Source organism: Theropithecus gelada, chromosome 4, assembly GCF_003255815.1.
Source record: "Theropithecus gelada isolate Dixy chromosome 4, Tgel_1.0, whole genome shotgun sequence".
In the NCBI taxonomy this organism is placed as follows: Eukaryota; Metazoa; Chordata; class Mammalia; order Primates; family Cercopithecidae; genus Theropithecus; species Theropithecus gelada.
In genome coordinates, this window is record NC_037671.1 from 44,251,087 (window position 1) to 44,278,171 (window position 27,085).

Here is a 27,085-nt window from a genome sequence, read left to right on the forward strand (position 1 = left end):
TGTTTCTCCAGGCTACACTCACCTTGTTAGCCACCTGGGGACACATCCTCTGCCTTCTCCCATGACAGGCTGCAGCAGCCAGGAGCAGGTTGTCCAAAGATGGTCATGTGTCAGCTGTGGATGAAAGGACTACAAGAGAAAACTTGAGGAAAGCAGAGATACAGTCAAGAAAGGCCAGAGAATAAGGCTGGGCCCAAGAAGAGTTAGATCAGAGCTAGCATCAAACAGGCTCCCTTTCTGGCTTTTCAGCCAATGAAAGCTTTAGTGACTAGTAAACTACGGCCAAGTGCCCCTTTTTTTGTTGATTTATTTTTTGAGACAGAGTCTCGCTCTGTTGCCCAGGCTGGAGTACAGTGGCATGATCTTGGCTCACTGCAGCCTCCGCCTCCTGGGTTCGATAGATTCTCTTGCCTCAGCCTCCTGAGTAGCTGAGACTACGGGTGCGTGCTACCACGCCTGGCTAATTTTTAAATTTTTAGTAGAGATGGGGTTTCACCAGGTTGGCCAGGCTGGTCTCCAACTCCTGACCTCAGGTGATCCACCCGCCTCAGCCTCCCAAAGTGCTGGGATGACAGGCATGAGCCACTGCACCCAGCCCAAGTGCCTGTTTTTGTGTGGCCCATGAGCTAAGAATGATTTTTCCATTTTTAAATGGGGAAAAAAATTAACAGTATTTTGTGATAGGTAGGAATTACATGAAATTCCAGTTTCAGCATCCATAATTTTGTTGGAACAGCCACGCTCACCCATTTACATGTTTCATGTGGCTGCTTTTGTGCTACAACAGCAGAGTTAAGTATAATCCTGCTATAACCCTTATTTGCTTCCAAAATTGTGCATTTGTTCCAACCCATTTAATATATTTGGGAACAGTTTGATCATAACGCAGGCTTAATGTTGCTTGTGTATGATTTCATCGAGAAACATTAGGTGAATATGGGAAACTGTACCCAGCTGAACCAAGCCTAACTAGTACACAAAACTCACACTTGAACATGTACCAGCTACCTCACTCAGCTGCCCACCTGTGTTGAGCAACCCTTCCAACATCCACTTCCAAAAGCAAAGTGCATGTCTTCAAGATAAAAGGCCGTATTTATTGTAATATTTATGTATTTCTCAACCATTTGACATATGTAAAAACCAAGCTATCCTTTTTTTAACATGTGTCACTCATTTGAGTGTTGTGCTTCAAGCCCCATTTTTCCCATGAGACCTGTGGTTTTTATTGTGCAAATTGCATGGCATAGTGATTTTCAGGAACACATAGGTCACATTATAAAGCAGAACTGATTATATTTGGGTCAGAGACCATATAGCCCGCAAAGCCTAACTATCCAGCCCTTTACAGAAGGCTCAATGATCCCTGCTTTAGACCACTGGCTTCCGCCTCCTTACCTCATACAGTCCAGAAATAGACTTAACCCACACACCAATCCAAGAAGCCAAAGCCAGTTTTATTTCACAATCTTTATTACAGTAGGATGATGGTCCTGGGCCACCAGCCTAAACCTTGTGGCCTTAGGAAAGACCTGTGTCAACAGGGCTTCCTCCCTCTCTAGACAGGGGCTCAGCCACCTCCAGGGCATCCCTGTTGCATTTTCTCTGCTGGAGGATGGGGCAGAGGGACAACGGGAGAGGAGGGCATGACCCCACCCCAGGCTGTAGCAGCTCCTCGGCCACAATGATCCTTTTGCCAGTAGCAGAAGGGAGGAAAACAGCAACCACCAGGGTTACCGCCACTTGTGGGATGGCCAGGACCCCATTATGTCCTCTTACAGTTGTGCTCAAAGCAATTAATAAATTAAAATGAGCCTTCAGCAGCAAAGCTGTCAATCACACAGAAGCTGAGCAGAAAACAAAGCAAAGAGGAATTTATAGCTTCTCTGGCTGAGGCCTAGGCCCCTCCCTCTAGGAGCAGCTGTCAGCACGGATTATATAGGGGCCTCCAAAGTACTGAGGAGTCATCTAGACTATTCCCCCTCATACGTGTCTATCATGCATGAAATTTCAGAGGGACCCCAATCCAAATGCAATAACCCTAGAAGGGGCAACACCTTTAGAAGGCACTAGAGCATTTTGGCAGTTGAAAACAGCCCCCAGGGGTGGGGGGCGCTCAAAAGGAATGCTGGCGTTATGTATCCAATTCTGTCCCATCAGCCTGGCCCACCCCCAGCTAGAGTTGGGAAAGGCGCTGCTGGTCAGATGCAGGGAGGAGGAGCTTGACTACCCACCGAAATGCAGACGTGGCTGGCCAGGCCCCTTAGTGCACACTGCGGGGATGGGTAGGACCAGACCCCTTGGGCTTTGTGAAGGGGGAACAGACGCCCCTTCAGGCTTCAGATGTGGTGTGGTTTGTTCCTGGAGGCAGGGAGGTGGGTGGCAGCGGCCCCTCCTCTGCTTAGTGGCCACTCCAGAGGGCCTCTCCAGGGCTACAGGTGTATGGCTGTGACATCTGTAGGAGTGCTGGTCTGGCTGGGCCCTTGGCTGCTGGAGCCCCGGGGGGCTTTGGGCGCTGGGCTGGAGCTGGTCTGGGCGGCTTCCCTGAGGCTCTCCCTGAGTGCAGCTTCGATCTGCTCCTGACAGGCCCGCAGGCAGTCCTGGGAACATGGGAGAACAGTGAGGAGTGAACACTCCCCCCCATAGCATCTGGCAGCAGGTGCAGGGGAAGGACAGCTCCCAACACATGGGGAAGTCTGGGGAGGTTAGGCCACAGCCCAGCCCCAGGAATCGCTCTTCAGTTCTCAGAAACTAGCAAGAGGATGTGGCAAGGGAGTGTGAGAGCAGCCCTGCATCTGACACCGAATCCCCCACCCCCACTCCAGCACACCACTTGGCAAGAAAAGAGCCCCTAGGGCCAGTGCCCTTCACCCCACCCAAGATACTTGCTCTTCTCCAGACCAAGGCAGGAGATAAAAAGCCACAAAGCCCCAAGGTTGTGAAACCAGGACTCAGGACCAGGTTGGGGTTGGAGGTTTCCCTCTACTGGAGGCTCAGGGCATAGCACTATATGAATGGAGAGGCTGCTGCCCAGCTGCCCAGCACTCACCACTTCAGTGCCAGTGATCCCTGCCAGCAGCTCTGTGAGCTCATCCCCGGACATGGAGCAGGCACCCAGGCCTTGCACTGCAGCCCCAATGCTGCCCGTGGCGATCATGGATGGTGGGTACATGGCAAAGGTATAATCTTGGAGAGGAGGAAAGGGAACCATGAGATGAGGAAACCTGAAGGATAACAGCCAGCATGGACTTCCGACTCCTCAGAAAGTGCCAGGCAGGATAAGTAGAGCAGAGGACATGCTAGAAAACTCCAGCAGTGGGTGGGGCAAGATATCGGCAAGGGAGGAAGACAGGAAAGAGTATCTTTCCTAGAGATCAGGACCAACTGCCAGTTTCCATAGGTCCAGGGAATAGACAAGACACTCCCTAGTGTGGGAACACAACTACGGCCAAGAGACAGGGGTTCTGTTCCCAACATGTTCACTGTGGGACCTTGGGCGAGTCACTTCTCTCTATACCCTCGGTGTCCCTCCTACAAACTGGAGGGGTCTGAGATCCCATAGAGCTGATTATGACCTGCTTTTCTGTATCGAGACTGGGGGCTCAGAGGGGATGTAATTTTCACAAATTAATTTTGACAGTATAAACCAGAATCTCCTAGTTACCTCTCACCCTTATAAGTCTAATGATTTTTCCAATTTGCCAAAAATGTGCACAGGGCTCTTACCTGTAGCACAGAGGGCCAAAAAGGTCTGGGCGTGCTTTTTGACCAAGGCCTGTCGGTCACGGGGCAGAGAAAGCCGGTGCAGAATGAGGGCCAGGAAATCATGTGCAATCACAGCAGCCAGGTCCCACTTGAGCTTCCCTAGGACCAGCACCTCCCAGTCCTGGAAAACGGGGGAAAGGGTGGGGTCAGTGGCTGGAGAAGGGAAAAGGAAGGAGTAAAGCAGAAGTCTCAAAGTCTCATAGGCAGGGAAGCCCATCAAACTTTTAAAGCCCAAGACCTCAGTTTCTGATTTTAGGGCCAGGCACCATGGAGTTCAAGGCAGGGAAGAGGAGGGGGCATGTGCTTTGAGCACTTACTGATCATTTACTAGGTGCCAAGACAACATACTTTACATGGATTATCCCTTTTAATCCTGTCTGGTTATGTTTAAGGGGCCAGTAATTCAGGCCTTCTCCTGACTTCATTCAGGGCTCTGAGGATTTCTCCAGCCAGGGCTGAAAGACGGAAGCAGCAGATACCACAGCATCACTATGAACTGGGGACTCCTCTGGGATGAAGCAGAGACTCTCCCAACCCCAAGGATTTGTGAAAGGGCAGATCACCACTAGCTTCCCCTGCAACTCTGCATCCCAGCCAAGTCCACACCTCTTGAATCAACAGGAGGGAGTATGACTCCTCCAATGACAGCCACTGAGCCTTTTCTGAGGTTCCTCAAAGGGGAGATTGCCCAACCCAAGCCACATCCCCTTGGTAGGATATCAGGGACAGGTCCTGAGGTATAGCACCCCACCCCACCCCCTTTAGCTGGAACCCATAGTGCCCCATGCCACTTGACTTTCAGGAGGATAGGCGGAGGCCAAGCCAGACAGGATGGCCCCAAATGATTCCTGAGGGATCAAGTCCTATCCTCACCTACCCAAGCCTACCTGCCAGTACTAGGTTTTGGGAGAAGCCTGGAAGCCTCACCCCAATCCACTCATCATGGGTTCCCAGACCTGGCCCCATTTCTGAGTTGCACACATGAGGATTTCTTCATTGTTTTATCTCAGGAAGGAACTTGTGGGTTTGACTCCTTATTGAGGCAGAAATGGCAACCCCACCCAACCTCTTCCAGGCCCCAGCCACAGCTGTCTCTGTCTTGGCCCCGGCTTAGGTGTCAGCCTCTCAAATCAGTCCCTACCCTCAAAGAGCCCCAGAGAAAACAGCCTGGCCAGAAGTGAGGCAGAGAAATTACAACGCTACTCCCAGTGACTGTCCCAGGAGCCAACTCCTAACTCAGCAGTAAACAGAAGGGACCCAGCTTCTAAGGAAGCATCTGGAAGGCAACTGGGGGTGGGACTCTCCCTATGGGGAGGCAAGGGGTCATGTTTGAGGGAAGGTGGCCACCCTTCCCCATATCCAGGCAACCAGAGAATCCCAGTGTTAACTGGTGGAGAACACACCCCTGCAAGTGCTTAGCTTCAGTGGGTGGCAGCAGCCATCACATCCCTGACTTTTAAGGCAACCTGGTCTAGCTAGAAGACCCAGGTTCTACACTCATCTGCTCAGTGCGATGCTGAGGCAGGGAGCTTTCCCTCCCTCCTTGGGCCTCAGCCTCCTCTGCTGCACACGGATATGGACCAATTGGAGTTCTCAGAGGTCCCTTCCAACCTTGACCTTCTAGGAAGTCTTCTGGGCACTCCACACCCAGCTCAGACAAAGGGAAGAGTACTTTTTGCCTGCACTGAAAAACCCTCATATGTGGGCACACACACCACCTCCATCTTTTCACAAAAAGGAAGTTCCCCTTCTACCTTCCAGCCCCAACCCCTCCAAAAACATCTTGCTCTCTGGCCCTGGAAACTAGCTCCACCTTCAGACTTGCCAAAAACTACCAGATTCATCACAAAGAGCTGTGGAGTCTCCTGGATTCCCAACTCTGGCCTCCTACTCCCATCTCTGAGCTACTTGGCAGGAAGAGGAATCCTGTTCCTCGACTCACAGCAGTCGGGGGCCTCAGTACCCTGGCTTCCCTGCCAGCCAATCACAGCAGCCTGCTTGCTGCCCTCCTCCCTGGGAGATGGGGCCCAGAGACTCCTCTCAGGGTCAGCAGAAGACTTGGCCCGCCACAGAGCAAGGTGGAAGTAAGTGCCAGCTCACCCACCCTCTCCCCCCAGCCCCCTAGGAGACAATCTGCATGTCCTAAATAACCTCTTCCAGATCCAGCAGCTCCCCGGGACTGAGGCTCCTTCTGAGGCGGGACAGAACCGGTGACTTTCCTGCCCTGTCTGAGCCCAGCCCAAGTTTCCAGCAAGAGGCCCAGGGAGCCACTTCCCAAACCACAGGAGTGACAGCAGCTCCCCACAGGGTTATGAAAGACCTTGGTCAGAGAGGGCGGGCCGGGGGAGGGGGCACCATTATCACATCGGAAGCAGCTGCAGCTCACCTCCCTGCCTGTCCCTCAGCTTGGGCCTTTGGCTAAGGGGGGTAGAGGGAGCTGTTTCCACCAGGCCCAAAGCAGCTGCTCCAGTTCCTCAGAATGAGGACAGGAAAGGATTAGGAAGAAGCTGTCTCTTCCGGGATATAAGAGGAAGCAAAGAAGGTGGGATGAAATACATCAGCCCTTCCTTAAAGCAATCAGAGCCTGGCTTTAATTGGCTCTGGGAGGTTTTTCTATCACAAAGTCCACATGAGGATAAAGACTCAACCAAGGCAAACCCCCTCCCCCACATGAAGCACATTCCACTCCCCTACTCCAGTGGGGGTGTGCAGGCATGCCCTTCTGCTGCCAATAAATAACTCATGGTGGCTGCGTAAACCCAGAGGCAAAGTACTAGTGAGTGTAGACATGCAGTTTGACTTGTTGCTATCTGAGAGAAAGACCAGGAAGGAGTGGCATCCCCTGGAGGTCAGGAGGGGGTTTAATGCCTGACTGCAGCTCGAGCCTGGGCGGGAGTGATACTAACCACCACACCACACTGCCCCATCGTTTGTTCCACCCCAATTCCCTTCCCAAAGGTCCTGATCGCCTTGCGCCCTCTCCAGGGAGCAGAAAGCCTCTGATATCTCAAGCGTTCCTTTTCCTGGAAAGTGGGGAGACAGTATGTGTCGGGGGTGGGGGGAGTTACACACGCACCCGCAATTGGCGGGGAGAGACAGCGTGGTCGGTATAGATGCACAGTTTTTCGATGGTCAGGGGCGTGGTCTCGCGCAGCTTGGAGGCCAGCAGCATGCAGACCGCACCCAGGAGCTGCAACTGCGCCTTTCGGGTGGGGACACAGGACAGGTAGCGATCCAGGTAGTTCATGGCCAGGGGGAAGACTTCCTCCTCACAGCGCTGCTCCTCACATACCTGGGGGAGGGCGCACAGTCACTGCTGGGGCCGGAGCGTGGGGAACACAGCAGCGCCGGGGTGGGGGCGCTGAAGTGAGGTGGGATAGGGAGCAAAAACGGGAGAGAGGGTAAGCTACTTACAGAGACAAGGACCAATAAAGGAGGAGGATGGGCCCTCCCCAAGGTGACGCCCCCCACTTCCTCTGCGCGGCCTCCTCCCCTCTCCCCTTGGTGGGGTGGGGGTGGTAAAGTCAAGGAGCCCTTCCTCAAGAAGGATTCCAAACGGAGACTCCCCTCCCCCACAGCGACGGGAAGTGGGACGCAAGGGTCACCCATGGTAGCCAGAGAGCTGGGACCTCACCCCCATCACCGCCACCACTGCACACACCCGAAGGGAAGGGAGGAGGCTCCTGCCACTGCCTCCCGCACTTTTCATTTCCCTGTCGGCCGGAACAGGGCGCGCGCCACCCCCATCGCCTTCCCCGCCAGAACCCCGCGACAGACACAGGAACCGGCTCCCGGGCGGGGGCGGCCGAGCCCAGGGTTTTCCAGGCGCGCTCTCCGGAGAAGGCCGGGAGGGGGAGGGAAGCGGGAGACGCTGTGAGAAGCCGAAGGGGAGACGATGTCCCTGGTCCCGTTTTCTCGGCCCGAAGAGAGGCACAGTTACGGTGCCAAGTGACTGGCACTCACAGTTGGGAGGAGCCGATTAGGGCTCGGGAAAGCAAGGGAGGCAGCTGGCTAGGGTGCCCTAGTGAAAGGCCAGGCCCCGGGGGTCTTAGCCTAGGAGCATCCTGCAGATTGCTGTGGGGACCGCGATGTCCCGACAGGGCGGCCCCGGTGTGTCCAGACCCGGGAGCGGTGGGGGAGGGGGACGCGTCCGGGCGGTACCTCCAGCATCCAGTAAGCCAGCATCTTCCGCATGTGCGGCTTTATCTCCCGCTGCACGCACTGGAAGTAGGAGGCGCGGGGAACGTAGCGCTCCTCCAGGCGGAGCAGGCTCTGCAGGACACGCTGGTCCCCGAGGAGCCGCGGGTCCGGCCCGGCCCGGGGCGCGTGCCGGGTGCCTTCGCAACACAGCAGCTCCATACTCGGGCAGCGCACAGGCAGGGCGGGAGTGCGGGCTCGCGAGTTTCAAGGCAGGCGACGGGCCGGAGAGCGCGGAGAGCGGGTCTGGCGCTGGCGCTGGCACTGCGCGGCGGATCCCCAGCCCGCCCGCCGCCCGCGCGCGCCGCTTCCCTGACAGGCGCCCCGCCCCTCGCGACGATGTAGCAACCGTGGAATGCTCGGACGTCGCAACGCTCCGAGGGGCGGGGCTGCGGCGCCCCGGACGGAAAGGGCTGGCTGGGCGCTCTCCCCTCCCTCCCGCGGCCCCATTGGGCCGCTGAGCGCAAGCCGGCCGGCTTCCGGGCACTCCGGGCCCTCTGGACCACCGGGTGCAGAGAACTTTCTAGGAGGTGGGCCTCCTACCCACCCACGAGCCCTCCCATTTTGCTTCTCGGACTCTAGTCACCCAGGAAAGAATTTTTCTCCAAAGGTCATTCATTCACTTATTCATTCGTCAAACCCTACTTCACCGGCTGCTTGCTCTAAGGAATGCGATAAATAATGTCAGAGTCAGTTCTTAGTGAACACTGCTCCAAAGCCTCACAATGTAATGACTCACTACATCTTCACGAAAACTCGGAAACCGAGGCAACTGTCATTCGGTTGGCCCGTGGCAGAGCTAGGATTGGGAATCTGGCCTTCTTGCTCCAGATTCTGTGCTCTACACCACTGCTAGTTAATCAGTGATCCCAGACCTGTCCCGTGCATGGTCATCGCCTGGGAGCTGGTTAGAAATGCAGACTCTCAGGCCCACCCCTAACCTGAATCAGAATCTGCATTTTAACTAGATTTCTGTGCACTTTAAAGTATGAGAGCTTTAGTCTAAATCAGCATATAACAGAACGGAAAGGCCATGGAGTCAAGGCCTCCTCACCTTGTCAAGTTGGTTGCCCAGCTTTGGACAAGCCCCTAAAGTCGGCCTTAGTTTCTGTTTGGAGAAACTGGACGGAAAAACTAGATTCTCACTGAATCAGTTTCTCCCACAGACTCTGAGATCTACCGGTTGCATTTCTTCCACCTCCCAAACTTTTGGTTACTTTGTAGTTTTACCGGAAGCTGGATTCCCTTGACCAAGAAGCAGACAAAAGACCTCCAATAATGCTCCAAATGAGAGGAGGCTATAGAAGATCCCTGCCCTACTGGGGTCCTCCTGACTTAGGAGACACTAAGGAAGTGTCTCTTTCCTTACTAAGGAAGTAACTAGAGAAATGACACTATGTAGAAGATGTAAGTTCTGTGCCAACCATTTTCTGTTTATTATTATTATTATTATTATTATTATTATTATTATTTGTTTGAGACGAAGCCTCACTCTGTTGCTCAAGCTGGAGTGCAGTGGCGCCATCTGGGCTCACTGCAACCTCCACCTCCCATATTCAAGCGATTCGCGAGTAGCTGGGACTACAGGCACGCACCACCATGCCTGGCTAATTTTTGTATTTTTCGTAGAAACGGGGTTTCACTCTGTTGGCCAGGCTAGTCTCGAACTCCTGATCTCGTGATCCGCCGGTCTCGGCCTCCAAAAGTGCTGGGATTACAGGTATGAGCCACTGCGCCTGGCCGAATTATTCTTTCTTCTATAATAAATTGTATTGTAGTTTTAATATCATAAAATACTCTTTTGCATTGTAGAAAACTTCAAAAATGTAGATAAGCCACAAAAAAAGGAAATAATCATTTGCAATTTGCCATCCAGTAATAACCCTTTAATATATCAATGTTTATTTGGTAATCTTTGTTCTATGAATAAACACACATTTTAAATGGAATCATCACAAACTGTTTTGTAAGCTTTTTTCATTAAAAAAAAATACTGTTAACACTTTTCCATGCCATTAAATATTCTAGGACATAATTTGTAATGGGGACATAGTATACCATCAGCTGAATGTACAAAATGTATTTTGACAAACCTGTATTGGTGGAAATTTAAATTATTTCTAGTTCTTCCCTATTAGACACAATACTGTAAAATATTTTTGGGGTGATATCTTTGTGCACACTCATGATTATTTCTAGAAGTGAATTAATTTCTAGAAGTGGAATTTCCCAATCTAAGGTTATGAAACATTCTAAGGCTTTTGATACACTTCTAATTGCCAAATTTTCCTGCTGAATAGTTAAACCAATCTACTCCACCATCATTACATACCTATTTTTCAAAACAACTCTGCCAACTAGAGAAAGTGGCTTATTAGTAATAATAAATCTATTTTGGCATATTTTTAGACATTTACATTTCTTATATACATTACCCATTCATGTCCTTAGCTTATTCATTTATAGGGATGTTTGTTTTATTGATTTATAAATGCTCATCAAGTCTCAAAGATATTAACCCTTTTTGTATTTTTGTTTGGTTTTTTAACTTTGTTCATAAAAATTCTTGACATAAATTAATTTTTAAAATCAATATTTTTTAAACTTCTCATTTATAGAAACATGGCACTATGTATAAAAATGTCCCATCAGCCCAGCACTTTGGGAGGCTGAGGCAGGAGGATCACTGGAAGCCAGGAGTTGAAGACCAGCCTGGACAACAAAGCAAGACTCCTATCTCTACAAAAAAAATAAATAAATAAGCTGGGTGCAGTGGCACAAGCCTGTAGTCCCAGCTACTAGGGAGACTGAAGCAGGAGGATTGCTTGAGCCCAGGAGTTCAAGGCTGCAGTGAACCATGATGGTACATGACGTGCCTTAACATTTTGTTATCATACATTTTACAAAAACAAAATATTTTAGTTCATTGTTTTGACTAATTTTTGGTTCATGGTGGATTTCTTTCTTTTTTTTTTTTTAACAAATAGAAGGGTTTTTGTTTGTTTGTTTGGTTAGTTGGTTTTGTTTTTTTTTTTTTTGACACGGAGTTTTGCTCTTGTTGCCAGGCTGGAGTGCAATGGCACGACCTCGGCTCACTGCAACCTCCGCCTCCCGGTTTCAAGTGATTCTCCTGCCTCAGCCTCCTGAGTAGCTGGGATTATAGGTGCCCACCACCCTGCCCGGCTAATTTTTGTATTTTCAGTAGAGATGGGGTTTCACCATGTTGGCCAGGCTGGTCTCAAACTCCTGACCTCAAGTGAGCCACCCCCCTCAGTCTCCCAAAATGCTGGGATTACAGGCGTTAGCCACCGCACCCGGCCTTTTAGTTGCTGATTTATTAATTGAGGGAGGGCCACACAGACTGACTAGTCCTGAAAGCTGGGTGTGAACCTGCAGTATGGGGACGGGAGCTCCTGGTGAGCAGGACTTTAGGAGAGATACTTCTGCCTCACCCCTGGATGAAACAGCCATACCTAGAGCTAGATCATCCCCGACTTTCAGGGCCAAGGACTGGCCACTGGGGAGGCAGGTGAGCTCAGTGCAGGACCAGCACAAGTTCACCAGTTACCTCCACCTCAAAGAAATAGAGGCTCCTCTTGCTTTTTTTGTCTTTGTTTTTCTAAAAGGAAAATAAAGACAAAGCAATGACCGGGGCCAATAGTATGAGGCGTTTCCACCCAGGTGCATCCAATTAGAAAAAGTCAATAAAATGGCAAATTGGAGGAGGAGTGGGAATGGAATGTCACAGGCCAAATAAGAAACCCCAAAGAGGAAAGATACATTTTCTTTCTCTTTCCCTTCATCAAAATATCCCTATCTGGGGCCGGCACAGTGGCTCACGCCTGTAATCCCAGCACTTTGGGAGGCCAAGGCGGGATCACCTGAGGTCAGGAGTTCGAGACCAGCCTGGCCAACATGGTGAAACCCCATCTCTACAAAAAATACAAAAAAATTAGCTGGGTGTGGTGTCCCAGTTACTCCGGAGGCTGAGCAGGAGAATCGCTTGAACCCTGGAGCCAGAGGTTGCAGTGAGCCGAGGTCGTGCCATTGCCCTCCAGCCTGGGCAACAAGAGCGAAATTCCGTCTACAAAAAAAAAAAAAAAGTCCCCATCTGAGAAGTAAGAGGGTGAACAAGGTGATGGGTGAGGCCCATCACCCCACAGTCCACATGCCATGGCTTAGTTACCTTCAGACCCATGGAGATGCTGGGGCGAGCCAAGCGAGCCATGGGGCTGAGGACACGGGTGCTAAACAGGGCTCTGGAGTCAGAGACTGCTTTCAATTCAAACCTGGCTCCCCACCTTATGACTCTGAGACAATTATTGGAACCTCTCTGTTTCCTCTTTTATCCAGTGGGGATAATATAATAGCCCCATAATGATGTTCTGAAAACTAAATGAGCAGAAAACGTCTCACCTGTGCCTGGCACAAAGCAAGCATTCAGAGACAGTAGTTTCTGAAATGATTATTATTATTCCCTTTCTCAAGGAGTACCCTTTCTGTTATGAACATGCATCCATAACCCCTCTAAGAAAAGCAAAAGTTTGAGCAGCAAGAGCCCCACTCCTAGAATTGCATCTCTAGCAAATCCTGATGACCTGGCTTATGACGGTAAACGCATGGTCTGGTGTATGGAGAGGACCCTCCAGGGTCTGGAGCCACACCCCTCTGCCACTCCACTCCCTCATTGTGTGACTTTGGCTAAGTTAAACCACCTCTCTGTGCCTGAGTTTCCTTTTCTGAAAATGGTGATAACAGTAGTACTCCCCTATAGAGCGGTTGTGAGGATGAAATGGGTTGATTTGTTTAAAATACATAGAAGAGTGGCTGGCATGTGGTGAACCCTTTTTTAAAAAGTTGTGATTGTGGGACTCAAAAGCACAAAGTTGGCCGGGCACGGTGGCTCGCACCTGTAATCCCAGCACTTTGGGAGGCCGGGGCAGCAGATCACTTGAGGCCAGGAGTTCGAGACCAGCCTCGCCAACACAATAAAACCCCATCTCTACCAAAATATATATATATATAAATTAGCCGAATGCAGTGGCAAACGCCTGTAGTCCCAGCTACTTGGGAGGCTGAGGCAGGAGAATTGTTTGAGCCTGGGAGGTGGAGGTTGCAGTGAGCCCAGATCACACTACTGCACTCCACCCTGGGCAACAGAGTGAGACCTGTCTCAACAACAAAAAGCATTAAACCAAACTGCACATAATTTAGTTTTTTTTCTTTGAGAATCAAGGAGCTATCTCAGTGCTTACAGTATTCCAGGTCACTATTACGAGCATCTATAATATTTGTACAATATTTCACATTAATCTTTAAAACTCTTTGTTTGTCCACTCCTATCAGTAAAAATTGAGCACTCTTCGGCCGGGCGCGGTGGCTCATGCCTGTAATCCCAGCACTTTGGGAGGCCGAGGTGGGTGGATCACCTGAGGTCAGGAGTTCAAGACCAGCCTGGCCAACATGGCAAAACCTCATCTCTACTAAAAATACAAAAATTGGCCAGGTGCGGTGGCTCACATCTGTAATCCCAGTACTTTGGGAGGCCGAGGTGGGCAGATCACGAGGTCAGGAGATCAAAACCAGCCTGAACAACATGGTGAAACCCCATCTCTACTAAAAATACAAAAAAAAATTAGCCACGCGTGGTGGCGCACACCTGTAATCCCAGCTACTTGGGAGGCTGAGGAAGGAGAATCACTTGAACCCAGGAGGTGGAGGTTGCAGTAAGCTGAGATCACACCACAGCACTCTAGCCTGGGCAACAGAGTAAGACTCTGTCTAAAAAACAAACAAACAAACAAAAAAAGAAAACCAACCTGGATGGGCATTTAAAATCTCAACACAGCACTTTGGGCAGCACTACCAAATCAGAGCTGGTGTGAACTGACCTGTTTTCAGTTTCCGTTTTATATCGGAGGCTGCCTTCTTGGCAACGTCACAAGGATGTCCAATAGGCCAGTTAAACTCAACTTCTCCAAAACTGACATCCTGATCTTTCCCCAAAAACCTCGCTCTTCCTACACGCTCATCTCAGAAAATGGCAACTCCATCCTTCTAATGGCTCAGGCCAAACACTTGGTGTCATTCCTGACTCCTCTCTCTCAAATCCCACACAATCCCCACACTCTGATCAGCAGATCACAGAGGAGCTATTAATAATTTCAAAATATTTTCAAAATTTACTTTTTTTTCCTCCTTTGTTACCTCCTCTGTCCAAACTCGGTTCTTCCTTGACCTTACTGGTCCTTCACATCCAACCTGCGACCCACTTCTGGTTGATTCTACATCAAAAATACATCTCCAATCCCTTTCTTTTCTTGATTTCCGATGCTACTCCCTTGGTCCGAGTTGCGTCATCTCTTACCTGGATTACAGTGGTAGCCTCCTGCCAAGTCTCCCTGACCCACCCTTGGCCCTCCAGTCTAGTCTCAACCCATCACTCTCAGTGGCTCTCCATTTCACTTGGAGTGACTGCCAAAGACCCTGCAGCATCTGTACTTCCACCCCATTTCCAGTACTCTCCCTCACTCTGCTCTGGCCACACTGTTCATGGAACACACCAGGCATACATGTTCTCTTTGCACGTGCTGTTCCATCTGCCTGGAATGTTCTGCCTCCGGATATCCACATGGCCCACTCCCTCACTTCCTTCAGGAAATCCAAAAGTTGTATTCCTCTTACAGCCTTTCCTGGCCATCCTACCTAAATTTTAATGCCAGCTCCCCAGCCCTGACACTTCTTATGCTCTTTCACTGCTTTATTCTTCTGCTTACCACTGATCACTAGTATAGCATATACTTTGCTTGCATATTCTGTTTACAGCTTGTCTACTCCCACACCACACCACCAAAAGAGGATGGTATCCAGCTCATAGTAGATGTTCAATAATTTTTTTTTTTTTTTTTTTTTTTTTGAGACAGGGTCTCACTGTATTACCCAGGCTGGAATACAGTAGCATGATAACGACTCACTGCAGCCCCTATCTCCCAGGCTCAAGTGATCTTCCCACCTTAGCTTCCCAAGTAGCTGGGACCATAGGCATACACTACCACATCTGGCTCAATAAATCTGAGTTTATGAATAAAACAAGCTGGATATAAGAAAAACACCAGATGGCCGGGCGCGGTGGCTCAAGCCTGTAATCCCAGCACTTTGGGAGGCCGAGACGGGCGGATCACGAGGTCAGGAGATCGAGACCATCCTGGCTAACACGGTGAAACCCCGTCTCTACTAAAATACAAAAAAAAATTAGCCGGGCGAGGTGGCGGGCGCTTGTACTCCCAGCTACTCGGGAGGCTGAGGCAGGAGAATGGCGTGAACCCGGGAGGCGGGGCTTGCAGTGAGCTGAGATCCGGCCACTGCACTCCAGCCTGGGCAACAGAGCCAGACTCCGTCTCAAAAAAAAAAAAAAAGAAAAACACCAGCATACATCACATGATAAATGGCAACTCACATGTGGTAAAGTAGCTGTTGGGGCCAGACACAGTAGATAGCACATGTCCCAACCAAAGCCCAAGAGGTACTGCTTAGCTTCAGACTTTTGCTACACCATAGTAATGAGTGTGGCCATAGATTCCCTGTTTCCCCAAGATAATATTTCTTAGATCGGGCACTGTGGCTCACGCCTGCAATCCCTGCACTTTGAGAGGCTGAGTTGAGAGGATCACTGAGGCCAGGGGTTCAAGACCAGCCTAGGCAGCACAGCGAGACCCCACTACTACAAAAGAAAAGAAAAAGTCTGGGTGTGGTGGCTCATGCCTGTAATCACAGCACTTTGGGAGGCTGAGGTGGGTGGATCACTTGAGGCTAGGCGTTCAAGACCAGCCTGGCCAACATGATGGAACCCCATCTCTACTGAAAATACAAAAATTAGCCAGGCATAGTGACACACACCCGTAATGCCAGCTACTCAAGAGGCTGAGGTAGGAGAATCGCTTAAACCCCAGAGGCAGAGGTTCCACCGAACCAAGATTGTGCCACTGCACTCCAGCCTGGGGGACAGAGTGAGACTGCGTCTCAAAAGAAAAGAAATTTCCGCTGGGCGCAGTGGCTCGTGACTGTAATCTCAACACTTTGGGAGGTGGGGACAGAGCAAGACTCCGTCTCAAAACAAAAAAAAAAAAGAAATTTCTTAAAATATCTATATTACGGCCGGGCGCGGTGGCTCACGCCTGTAATCCCAGCACTTTGGGAGGCCGAGGTGGGCGGATCACGAGGTCAGGAAATCGAGACCATCTTGGCTAACACAGTGAAACCCCGTCTCTACTAAAAATACAAAAAAATTAGCCGGGTGTAGTGGCAGACGCCTGTAGTCCCAGCTACTCAGGAGGCTGAGGCAGGAGAATGGCATGAACCCGGGAGGCGGAGCTTGCAGTGAGCTGAGATCCGGCCACTGCACTCCAGCCTGGGCAACAGAGCGAGACTGCATCTCAAAAAAAAAAATTATATATTACTTCAGTTGAAAAACAGTAACAAAACCATACAAGCCATACATGATGAGCCCATATACTGGGTCTGAGGGACAAAAAGCAGTTTGCAATTTCTAGCTTATAAGCTGCTTGGGAAAAGAAACATCAGATACTAGACTGAAACTGTCAAGTCTCTCCTCACAAAATAAGAATACAACCTATATATTTAAGCAGTTGCTTTTTCTTCCTGTTTCTGGCTTTCTGGGTTCTGAAGAAATGAGGCTTTCCTGTTCTGTCATTCTGCTTGAGATTCCTGTTCCACAGGTAAGACTGAGGTGCACACAGGCCTCAGGTGTGGAAGGGTAATCTGCTACAGCAATATACTTGCAAAGAGAGAGCTGTCTTTGGTTCTCAGCTGGCAAGCATTCCTCATTCTAGGCAGGAGATAGCACTGGCATTGGTTTGGCACAGTCATTAAGTAAGTGAGCTCTCGATTTAGGTTGATGCCCAGCTCTGCTATTTGCCAGCTGTGTGATTGTGTGATCCTGAGCAGGTTACTTAACTTTTCTGTCCCAGGCTTCTCATTTGCAAACGGGGGATGTTAACAACTCCTATTTCATATGGTGAATGAAGGGATTAATATGGGAAAAGTACCCTCAGCTGTCCTAGGCTCATAGTAGGTGGTCAATAAAGATAGCTGTGATCATTAACAATCAGGTGCCTTATCACGTGCCTTCCACACATCCGGCAGCCCTGGGACATGCTGGACATGGGTCGGAGATGAGAAGCTTCCCTTTTTTTCTTTTTTTTTTTTTTCTTTGAGACGGAGTCTCACTCTGTCGTCCAGGCTGGAGTGCAGTGGTGCGATCTCAGCTCACTGCAAGCTCTGCTTCCCGGGTTCACGCCATTCTCCTGCCTCAGCCTCCCGAGTAGCTGGGGCTACCGGCACTCGCCACCATGCCTGGCTAATTTTTTGTATTTTTAGTAGAGACGGGGTTTCACCGTGTTAGCCAGGATGGTCTCGATCTCCTGACCTCGTGATCCGCCTGCCTCGGCCTCCCAAAGATCTGGGATTATAGGCATGAGCCACCGCGCCGGGCCAAGAAGCCTCCCTTTTAAGCTTCCAGTCTAAAGCGCCTGATATGATGATCCTCCACAACGCAGGAATCCTAAGATGTTATGAAGACAGAAGACTTTTACATGGGCATTTGCAACACTCATCAGAAGTAGGCAGGGTGGTTTGTGTGATAGGAAGGGTGGGCTGTCCTGGGACTGGTGGGGATTGGTGGTTCTGATCACCTGAATTCCATGAAACAGTCATGGTGGCAGAAATGGGATTGCAGGAGCTTAGAGAGTAAGTGGGAGTAAGGAGAGAGAAGCAGGAAGAGGGCATCCAGAGAAAGTTCAGGTGGGGGGTCAGGAGTAGTATGTCCCCAGTGTGGCACAACACCCCTGGTGGCACACCAGAGCAATAATAGTAATAATACTATTAGGTAGTAATAATATTAGATCCCACTTATTATTATTTTTTTAATTTTCTGAGACAGAGTCTTGCTCTGCAATTCTCCTGCCTCAGCCTCCCAAGTAGCTGGGATTACAGGCGCTTGCCACCATGCCCAGCTAATTTTTTTTTTTTTTTTTTTTGTATTTTTAGTAGAGATGGGGTTTCACCAGGTTGGTCAGGCTGATCTTAAACTTCTGACCTCAGGTGATCTGCCAGCCTTGGCCTCCCAAAGTGCTGGGATTACAGGCATGAGCCACCAGGCCTGGCCTAGATCCCTCTTGTTAAGTGCTTTCTCCTAGCCAGTCACTGAGAGCTGTACCACACCTGTTCTGTGAGGTTGAGGTGGTATTATTCTCCTTCCATTACCGATAGAAAAAAGAGAGACACAAAGGGGTTAGGTGACAACCAGTGTCAGCCATACAACTAGCAAGTGTCTGTCTCAATTTGGGCTTCCCAGAAGCAGACCTTGAGACAAGGATTCAAGTGAAATAATTTACCTGAGAGGCGATTCCATGAAGCAGCTAAAGCGGGTGGAGAAATGAGCGGGGAAGGGACAGAGGCCAGTGAAGACTGCGTTATTGTTAACCATGGTGGACAAATGGAGCTCAATCCTGCCTTGGAACTAGGAGACAATCAAAAGTGCATGCTTGACCGCTACTGTACCTGAGGGGTGGGGAAGCAGGGAGATTTGTCTACCAATCCCCAACAGCCATTGTATGAGGGCTGCTTGGGGATGGTGGAGGAGTGGAATTAATTCCCCAGTACTTCCAGCCTTTTTGTGGGAGGGCATGATGGACTCTGATAGTCAGAACAAGCCCTCAAGCAAAGTGACAGTGCCAGCAACTTGGAAGTGAGGCTGGTGCACTCTCAAACGCTAAGTGCCATGGACACCTGGGTGGAGACCAACTGCATGTGCTACAGTGGCAGAGCTGGGACTCCAACCAAGGTAATCAAATGCCAGAGCCCACGTTCTAAGCCCAAATAAATACCTTACGCTCATTTTAAAGTGTGAGTGTGTGTGTGTGAGAGAGAGAGAGACATGAAACCTGGGATTTCATCAAGTTTCTTCTTAATGAATAATTTTTATTTTTTAAATATTCCATAAACAATAGCAGAGGGGGCACAAGGATGTGGCAGTTGTGAGGGGTGGCCAATGACAGGCATTGGGAATTGATGGAAGACAAATAAAAGTGCAAAATAGGCTGGGTGCGGTGGCTCACGCCTGTAATCCCAACACTTTGGGAGGCCAAGCCAGGCGAAATCACCTGAGGTCAGGAGTTCAAGACCAGGCTGGCCAACATGGTGAAACCCCGTTTGTACTAAAAATACAAAAATTCGCCAGGCGTGATGGTGTGTGCCTATAATCCCAGCTACTTGGGAGGCTGAGGCAGGAAAACTGCTTGAACCCAGGAGGCAGAGGTTGCAGTGAGCCGAGATGGCACCTCTACACTCCAGCCTGGGTGACAGAGTGAGACTCCACCTCAAAAAAAAAAAAAAAAAAAATGCAAAACATTGAGTCTGAAGACTTCGACTTGAGTCCCAGGACCTGGCTCTGTCCCAACTATATATACACAACTGGGCAAGTGTGTCAAAGCCTGTCAAAGGGGGATAACAAGACTGCTTAGAGGGTGGCTCTAGGACTGGATGAGATAATGCATGAGTTAAAAAGCACTAAGTAAACTGTGCAGTGGTAGGTAAATCCAAGGGTTTTGAGTGCCCAAGGAATTTCATGGAGAACCAGTAAGAATGGGGACCCCCATTTTGCCCTTCCTTGTGTGACCCAACAGACCCCTCCCACCTTCACCACTCCAGCCTCTCTGTTGTGATGAGAACCCAGGTTTTGTTGAGCTATCAGGTGGTGTGTTTCAGGGGAGGTCAGGGACTCCCTGGTCTTGGAGGTTGAATCCAAGTTACTCCAAACCAAATCACAGTAATTCCACAAGTGGTTTAGGAATGGGCACTTGCTGTAAATCTGACCAATCAAGTGTGGAGGTGAGTCTGCTAAAGGACTTCCATCAATGGGGCACGGGAGGAACACAGCTTCTTTCCTGCTCTGTGTGAGAATGGAGGAAGACATGCTCATATTATTGAATACTTACTATGTGCCAGGCACTATTTTAAGAGTTTGGAAAAGAAAAAAAAAAAACTCATTTTAAAAAAAATGTTTGTTGGCCGGGAGCAGTGGCTCACGCCTTTAATCCCAGCACTTTGGGAGGCCGAGGCTGGTGGATCACTTGAGGCCAGGAGTTCGAGACCAGCCTGACCAACATGGCAAAACCCCATCTCTACTAAAAATACAAAAATTAGACCGGTGTGGTGGTGTGCACCTATAGTCCCAGCTACTCCAGAGGCTGAGGCAGGAGAATCACTTGAACCTGGAAAGTGGAGGTAAGCTGAGATTGCGCCACTGCACTCCAGCCTGGGGTACAGAGCAAGATTCTGCCTTAAAAGAAAAAAAAAAGCCAGGTGCAGTGGCTCATGCCTGTAATCCCAGCACTTTGAGAGGCTGAGGCAGGCGAATCACGAGGTCAGGATTTCAAACCAGCCTGGCCAACATGGTGAAACCCCGTCTCTACTAAAAATACAAAAAATTAGCCAGGTATTGTGACGTGCGCCTGTAATCCCAGCTACTCGGAAGGCTGAAGCAGGAGAATTACTTGAACCCTGGAGGCGGAGGTTGCGGTGAGCGGAGAATAGCACCATTGCACTTCAGCCTGGGTGACAGAGCAAGACTCCGTCTCAAAAAAATAAATAAATAAAATAAAAATTTTTTGTTGTTATTGTTTAGAGATGGAGGGGGCTTCACCGTGTTGCCTAGGCTGGTCTTGAAGTCCTGGCCTCCAGTGATCCTTCTGCTTCCACCTTCCAAAGTGCTAGGATTACAGATGTGAGCCATCGTGCCTAGCCTCATTAATTTAATCCATATAATAGTAAACTTCTGAATTAAAGTATTATTATCCCATTTTACAGAGAGATTAAGCAATTTACTCAATTGTCCTACAGTGATGGGCTTTGGAACCAAGTTTGGCATGTAAAATCAACACGCTTAACTACTGTGCTGTGATGCCTGGAGCAGCTGCAGCCATCTTGCAATAATGAAAGAAGGAGCTGCCACCTGAGAATGACTGGAATGAATTTCCCTCCCTGATGATGTTGAGCTGCTGAATTAACCAATCCTGAACCACCTACCTCTGGACTTTTTGTGATGTATGAAATATATAAAATTTTCCTTATTGTTTAAGCTATGTTTACCCCTCAAGTTAAGTATCTTTACTGTCTCTACTTTCTCTACTAACACCCACCTGATGGGGCAACCGTCAATAGCAAACAGGCAGAGTTCTCCCAAACATTCAAGAAAGAAGTAATTTCAATCTTACACAAAAGCTTTCAGAGAATATAAAGAGAGGTTCACTTCAAATCTTTTTTTTTTTTTTTTTTTTTTGAGGGGGAGACTGGCTCTCTTGCCCAGGCTGGAGTGCAGTGGCCGGATCTCAGCTCACTGCAAGCTCCGCCTCCTGGGTTCACGCCATTCTCCTGCCTCAGCCTCCCGAGTAGCTGGGACTACAGGTGCCCGCCACCTCGCCCGGCTAGTTTTTTGTATTTTTTAGTAGAGACGGGGTTTCACTGTGTTAGCCAGGATGGTCTCGATCTCCTGACCTCGTGATCCGCCCGTCTCGGCCTCCCAAAGTGCTGGGATTACAGGCTTGAGCCACCGCGCCCGGCCTTTCCAATCACTTTTAATGTAATGATTCCAAAACCCAACAAGAACAATATGTGAAAAAAATTACACTTATGAACATGGACGCAAAATCCTAAGCAAAATATTAGCAAACTGATTCCAGCCAATAAGTAAAAAGGGTAATATGTTGTGATTAAGTTGACTGTATACCAAACTGCATGTTATATTTATTATTTTGAAAAAAATCAGTATAATTGATCACACTAACAGATTAAAGAGGGAAAATCACATGACTACATCAACAGATACCTAAAAAGTGTTTGATGAAAGTCAACATCCATTCATAAGAAAAAACTCTTGGCCGGGCGCAGTGGCTCACGCCTGTAATCCCAGCACTTTGGGAGGCCGAGTCGGGGGGATCACGAGGTCAGGAGATCGAGACCATCCTGGCTAACACGGTGAAACCCTGTCTCTACTAAAAAATACAAAAAACTAGCCGGGCGAGGTGGCGGGCGCCTGTAGTCCCAGCTACTCGGGAGGCTGAGGCAGGAGAATGGCGTAAACCCGGGAGGCAGAGTTTGCAGTGAGCTGAGATCCGGCCACTGCACTCCAGCCTGGGCGACAGAGCGAGACTCCGTCTCATAAAAAAAAAAAAAAAAAGAAAAAACTCTTGACAAAGCAGGGACAAATGGGAACTTACCTAGTCTTACATAGGGTGCTACTGAAACCCCACAGCAAACATCTTAGTGGTGATACATTAAAAGTAAACCAGGCAAGCCAGAATGGTGACCCTATCTCTACAAAAAAAAAAAAAAAAAGATAGCCAAACTGTAATCCCAGCACTTTGGGAGGCTAAGGAGGCAGGAGGATTGCTTGAGGCCAAGAGTTTGAAACCAGCCTGGGCAACAAAGTGAGACCCTGTCTCTGCAAAAAAATTAAAATTAAAATTAAAAATTAGCCAAGTAGGCCGGGCACGGTGGCTCAAGCCTGTAATCCCAGCACTTTGGGAGGCCGAGGCGGGTGGATCACGAGGTCAGGAGATCGAGACCATCCCTGGCTAACATGGTGAAACCCCGTCTCTACTAAAAATACAAAAAACTAGCCGGGCGTGGTGGCGGGCGCCTGTAGTCCCAGCTACTCGGAGGCTGAGGCAGGAGAATGGCGTGAACCCAGGAGGCGGAGCTTGCAGTGAGCCGAGATCGCACCACTGCACCCCAGCCTGGGCGACACAGTGAGACTCCGTCTCAAAAAAAAAAAAAAAAATTAGCCAAGTGTGGTGGCACATGCCTGTAGTCCCAGCTACATGGGAGGCTGGGGCAGGAAGATTGCTTATGCCTAGGAGGTCAAGGCTGCAGTGAGCTGTGATTGCACTTGGGCAACAGAGCGAGGCCCTATCTCAAAAGAAAATAAAAAATTCAACTTGAGAAAGGTGATCAAATAAAAATTTTAAATATATACATATTTAAATGGAGGGCTGGGCACAGTGGCCTGTAATCCCAGCACTTTGGGAGGCCGAGGCAGGTGGATCACCCGAGGTCAGGAGTTATAGACCAGCCTGGCCAACATGATGAAACCCCGTCTCTACTAAAAATACAAAAATTAGCCGGGCGTGGTGGCGGGCACCTGTAATCCTAGCCACTTGGGAAGCTGAGGCAAGAGAATCACTTGAACCCAGGAGGCAGAGGTTGCAGTGAGCTGAGATTGTGCCACTGCACTCCAGCCTGGGCAACAGAGCAAGACTGCATCTCAAAAAAAAAAAAAAAAAATTAAAATTAATAAATAAATGTAAACCAGACAAGTGCCAAACATGCCAGTTCATTGGGCAGAACTAGGGCCTTTAGAAAGGTCTGGGAAAGACCTTGAGGTGCTGGCTCCTCCTTCATTACCAACCAGAATTTTCCTGGTACTAAGCAAGGCCGATCCTCAATGTTCTAAAGGTACCATCATATTCCCACCCAGTTCGCAACTTACACATGTTTATGTATGGCACCATCTTTCTTTCTTTTTTTTTTTTTTTTGAGACGGAGTCTGGCTCTGTCGCCCAGGCTGGAGTGTAGTGGTGTCATCTGGGCTCACTGCAAGTTCCGCCTCCTGGGTTCAAGTGATTTTCCTGCCTCAGCCTCCTGAGTAGCTAGGACCACAGGTGCCCACCACCACGTCCAGCTAATTTTTTGTATTTTTAGTAGAGATGGGGTTTCACCGTATTAGCCAGGATGGTCTTGATCTCCTGACCTCGTGATCCGCCCGCCTCGGCCTCCCAAAGTGCTGGGATTACAGGCGTGAGCCACCGCGCCTGGCCCAGCACCATCTTTCTTTAGTCCTCAGATTTTAAACCCTTTACAGCAAAGAAGAATGGATTTCTCTGAGGAATCTGATAGCATGACCTAAATCTGATTGCCCTCTGGAAAACTGAAATTTATTTGAAGTCTAAATATTCTGCCTTAGAAACCTATATACATCTTGGATTCTGGCCCATAATATAGCCCTAATTGTTGTAATATAAAAACAATGGTTTAAGTTACTATGGTTAAGGAAAAGTTAACTCCACACAAACAACTGGCAGAAGGAGTTTTCCTAGGGGTTTTCAAACCCTCCTTTGAAAGACTGGGCCTATATTACTGTTGCAAAAGCCTCCCAGAGAGCCTCATCTTCACACTGCTTCCAGACAGATCCAGATCAATGGCCCAAGGCCATCAGATTAATCTCTCACAGACACTCCTTTCATCTTAAGTCCAAGGACCTGCTTATCGGTTAAATTTAAAAGACAACCAGCCTGGCTTTCAAAGTTTGCCTTCAAGAAGAGGCCCCAGCTGCCCTATCCAATTTTATCTCAGCCCTAGCACTCCAGCTCACCTCTGGGCCTTATCACCCACCACTGGCATCCTGCTCCTTTCTCCAAATCCAGCCTCTTCCCTTAAGGCCTAGCTCCTGGCCCATCTCTTCCATGAAGCTATGAGGGTATGGAACTGAGAGATTACAGAAATTTAGGGCCAGAAGGATCAATGACGCTTAAGGGCATACATCCACTTAATGGTTGTTCTAAACTATTCTCCTTGTTTCCTGTGAATAAATCCTGTTTTCTCCCAAAAGGATGGAAATTCCTGGGGGAAGGCACCACATCTTTGTAGTTCCAAAGGTTAACCTGCTGCAAGAGGTACACTGCATGAAGATGGGTGCTTTGATTCCTGCCCCCCTGCTCAGGCAATTCCCCTCTTTGGATAGTCTTTCCCCAACCTATTGTCAGCCATTCACAGTTCCAGATTCCTCTCACTGTAGGTTATTTGCTTCCATTTTCTTTATTTTTGTTTTTTAAAATTTTTTTTGCAGAGATGGGGTCTATATTGTCCAAACTGGTCTGGAACTCCTGGCCTCAAGCAATCCTCCTGCCTCGGCTTTCCAAAGTGCTGGGATTACAGGTATGAGCCACCAATCTTTACCTTACTTTATCTTTATTTATTATTATTATTATTATTGAGACAGAATCTCTCTCTGTTGCCCAGGCAGACAGACCAGTGGTACAATCTCAGCTCACTGCAACCTCCACCTCCCGGTTCAAGTGATTCCCTGCCTCAGTCTCCTCAGTAGCTGGGACTATAGTTGCACGGCACCATGCCCAGCTAATTTAAGTATTTTTAGTAGAGACGGGTTTTCACCATGTTGGCCAGGCTGGTCTCGAACTCCTGACTCCAAGTGATCCGCCCGCCTTGGCCTCCCAAAGGGCTGGGATTACAGGCGTGGGCCACCAGGCCCAGCCTACTTTTTCATTTTTAAATTGTCATTAGTGTTGTTACAGCATGGAGGAAAAAATATATATTTACATTTTTAGCAAAGAGCCATACTTCCCCCAAACTCAAAAACCCCTGCTAGGTGAGTCATTCTATTCTGTACAGTAGAATTTGTATCATCCATTCACTTAGTCCACAGACCTTTATTGAGACCCTGTCAAACACAAGATATACCCGGGGCCACAAACAATACAAAGACAAATAAAACAGTTCTTTTCTCTTAAAGAGAATACAATCTCCTGGGGGAATTTAGATGTACTTTGCTTTCCTTCTTAATAATTTACCTTTACTTGATTCTTTAATTGACTCAAGTATGTGGGTTTGGGGCTTTGACTCATCATGTGGCCAGAAAGTTCCCTGAAATCAGGAATTGAATCTTCTAATTGTTTGGTATCTAGGTAGGGTAAGAATATGTTCCAGTTAATGTCAGTCGTGTTGGCATATTTATTAATGGTGCACCCTTTCACTCTCAGAAGCGTCTCAGTTCAGAAACAAGTGTTGGTCATGATGTGGAGAAACTAGAACATTCACACACTGCTGGTAAAAATGTAAAATGGTATTGCTGCTTCAGAAAACAGTTCTGCAGTTCCTCAAAATGTTCAACAGAGTTACCACCTAACCTAGCAATTCCACTTCTAGGTATACACCATGAAAAATAAAAACATACATCCACACAAAAACTTTTTTTTTTTGAGGCAGAGTCTCACTCTGTCGCCCAGGCTGGAGTGCAGTGGTGCGATCTCAGCTCACTGCAAGCTCCGCCTCCCGGGTTCATGCCATTCTCCTGCCTCAGCCTCCCGAGTAGGTGGGACTACAGGCACCCGCCACCACACCAGGCAACAGAGCGAGACTCCGTCTCAAAAAAAAAAAAAAAAAAAATGGAAACAACCCAACATTTGTGGACATATGAATAAATGAACATAATATGGCATATGCATACAGTGGAATATCATTTAGCCATAAAAAGGAGTGCAGTACTGATGCATGCATGCTTAACTTTTCTAATCTTTTTGTATTTTTTTTTTAGTAAAGACTGTGTTTCACCATGTTAGCCAGGATGGTCTCAATCTCCTGACCTCATGATCCACCCGTCTCAGCCTCCCAAAGTGCTGGGATTACAGGCGTGAGCCACCGCGCCCAACCCATGCAAAAACTTTTATACAAATGTCAGAGGATTGGCCAGGCGCGGTGGCTCACGCCTGTAATCCCAGCATTTTGGGAGGTTGGTGGATCACCTGAGGTCAGGAGTTCGAGACCAGCTTGACCAACATGGAGAAACCCCATTTCTACTAAAAACACAAAATTAGCCAGGCGTGGTGATGCATACCTGTAATCAATCCCAGCTATTCGGGAGGCTGAGGCAGGAGAATGGCCTGAACCCAGGAGGTGGAGGGTGCAGTGAGCTTGAGATTGCCCATTGCACTCCAGCCTGGGCAATAAGAGCAAAACCCCATCTCAAGAAAAAAAAAGGCCGGGCGCGGTGGCTCAAGCCTGTAATCCCAGCACTTTGGGAGGCCGAGACGGGCGGATCACGAGGTCAGGAGATCGAGACCATCCTGGCTAACACGGTGAAACCCTGTCTCTATTAAGAAATACAAAAAAAAAAAACTAGCCAGGTGAGGTGGCGGGCGCCTGTAGTCCCAGCTACTCGGGAGGCTGAGGCCGGAGAATGGCGTGAACCCGGGAGGCGGAGCTTGCAGTGAGCTGAGATCCGGCCACCGCACTCCAGCCTGGGCGACAGAGC

At 48.9% G+C, this 27,085-nt stretch overlaps 1 protein-coding gene across 8 annotated transcripts in view; it reads right to left on the minus strand.

Annotated features, from left to right (window-relative positions):
- Window positions 1-1,436: 1,436 nt before the first annotated feature.
- The window catches only part of CCND3 (cyclin D3), a 125,351-nt gene continuing 99,702 nt past the window's right edge, over window positions 1,437-27,085 (minus strand). For 2 of the 8 annotated variants that reach the window (XM_025382225.1, XM_025382226.1), the window contains 3 exons: window positions 3,727-3,886; window positions 3,050-3,186; window positions 1,437-2,600 (listed from right to left, as the gene is read on the minus strand). In XM_025382225.1, coding sequence (XP_025238010.1) covers window positions 2,433-2,600; window positions 3,050-3,172 — 291 coding nt within the window. In that variant the 5' untranslated portion in view covers window positions 3,173-3,186; window positions 3,727-3,886 and the 3' untranslated portion in view covers window positions 1,437-2,432. Of the gene's footprint in view, window positions 3,187-3,726; window positions 3,887-6,841; window positions 7,058-7,426; window positions 8,315-27,085 lie in introns of those variants that run through there. The other 6 variants (XM_025382220.1, XM_025382221.1, XM_025382224.1 and 3 more) reach the window with 6 other exon arrangements.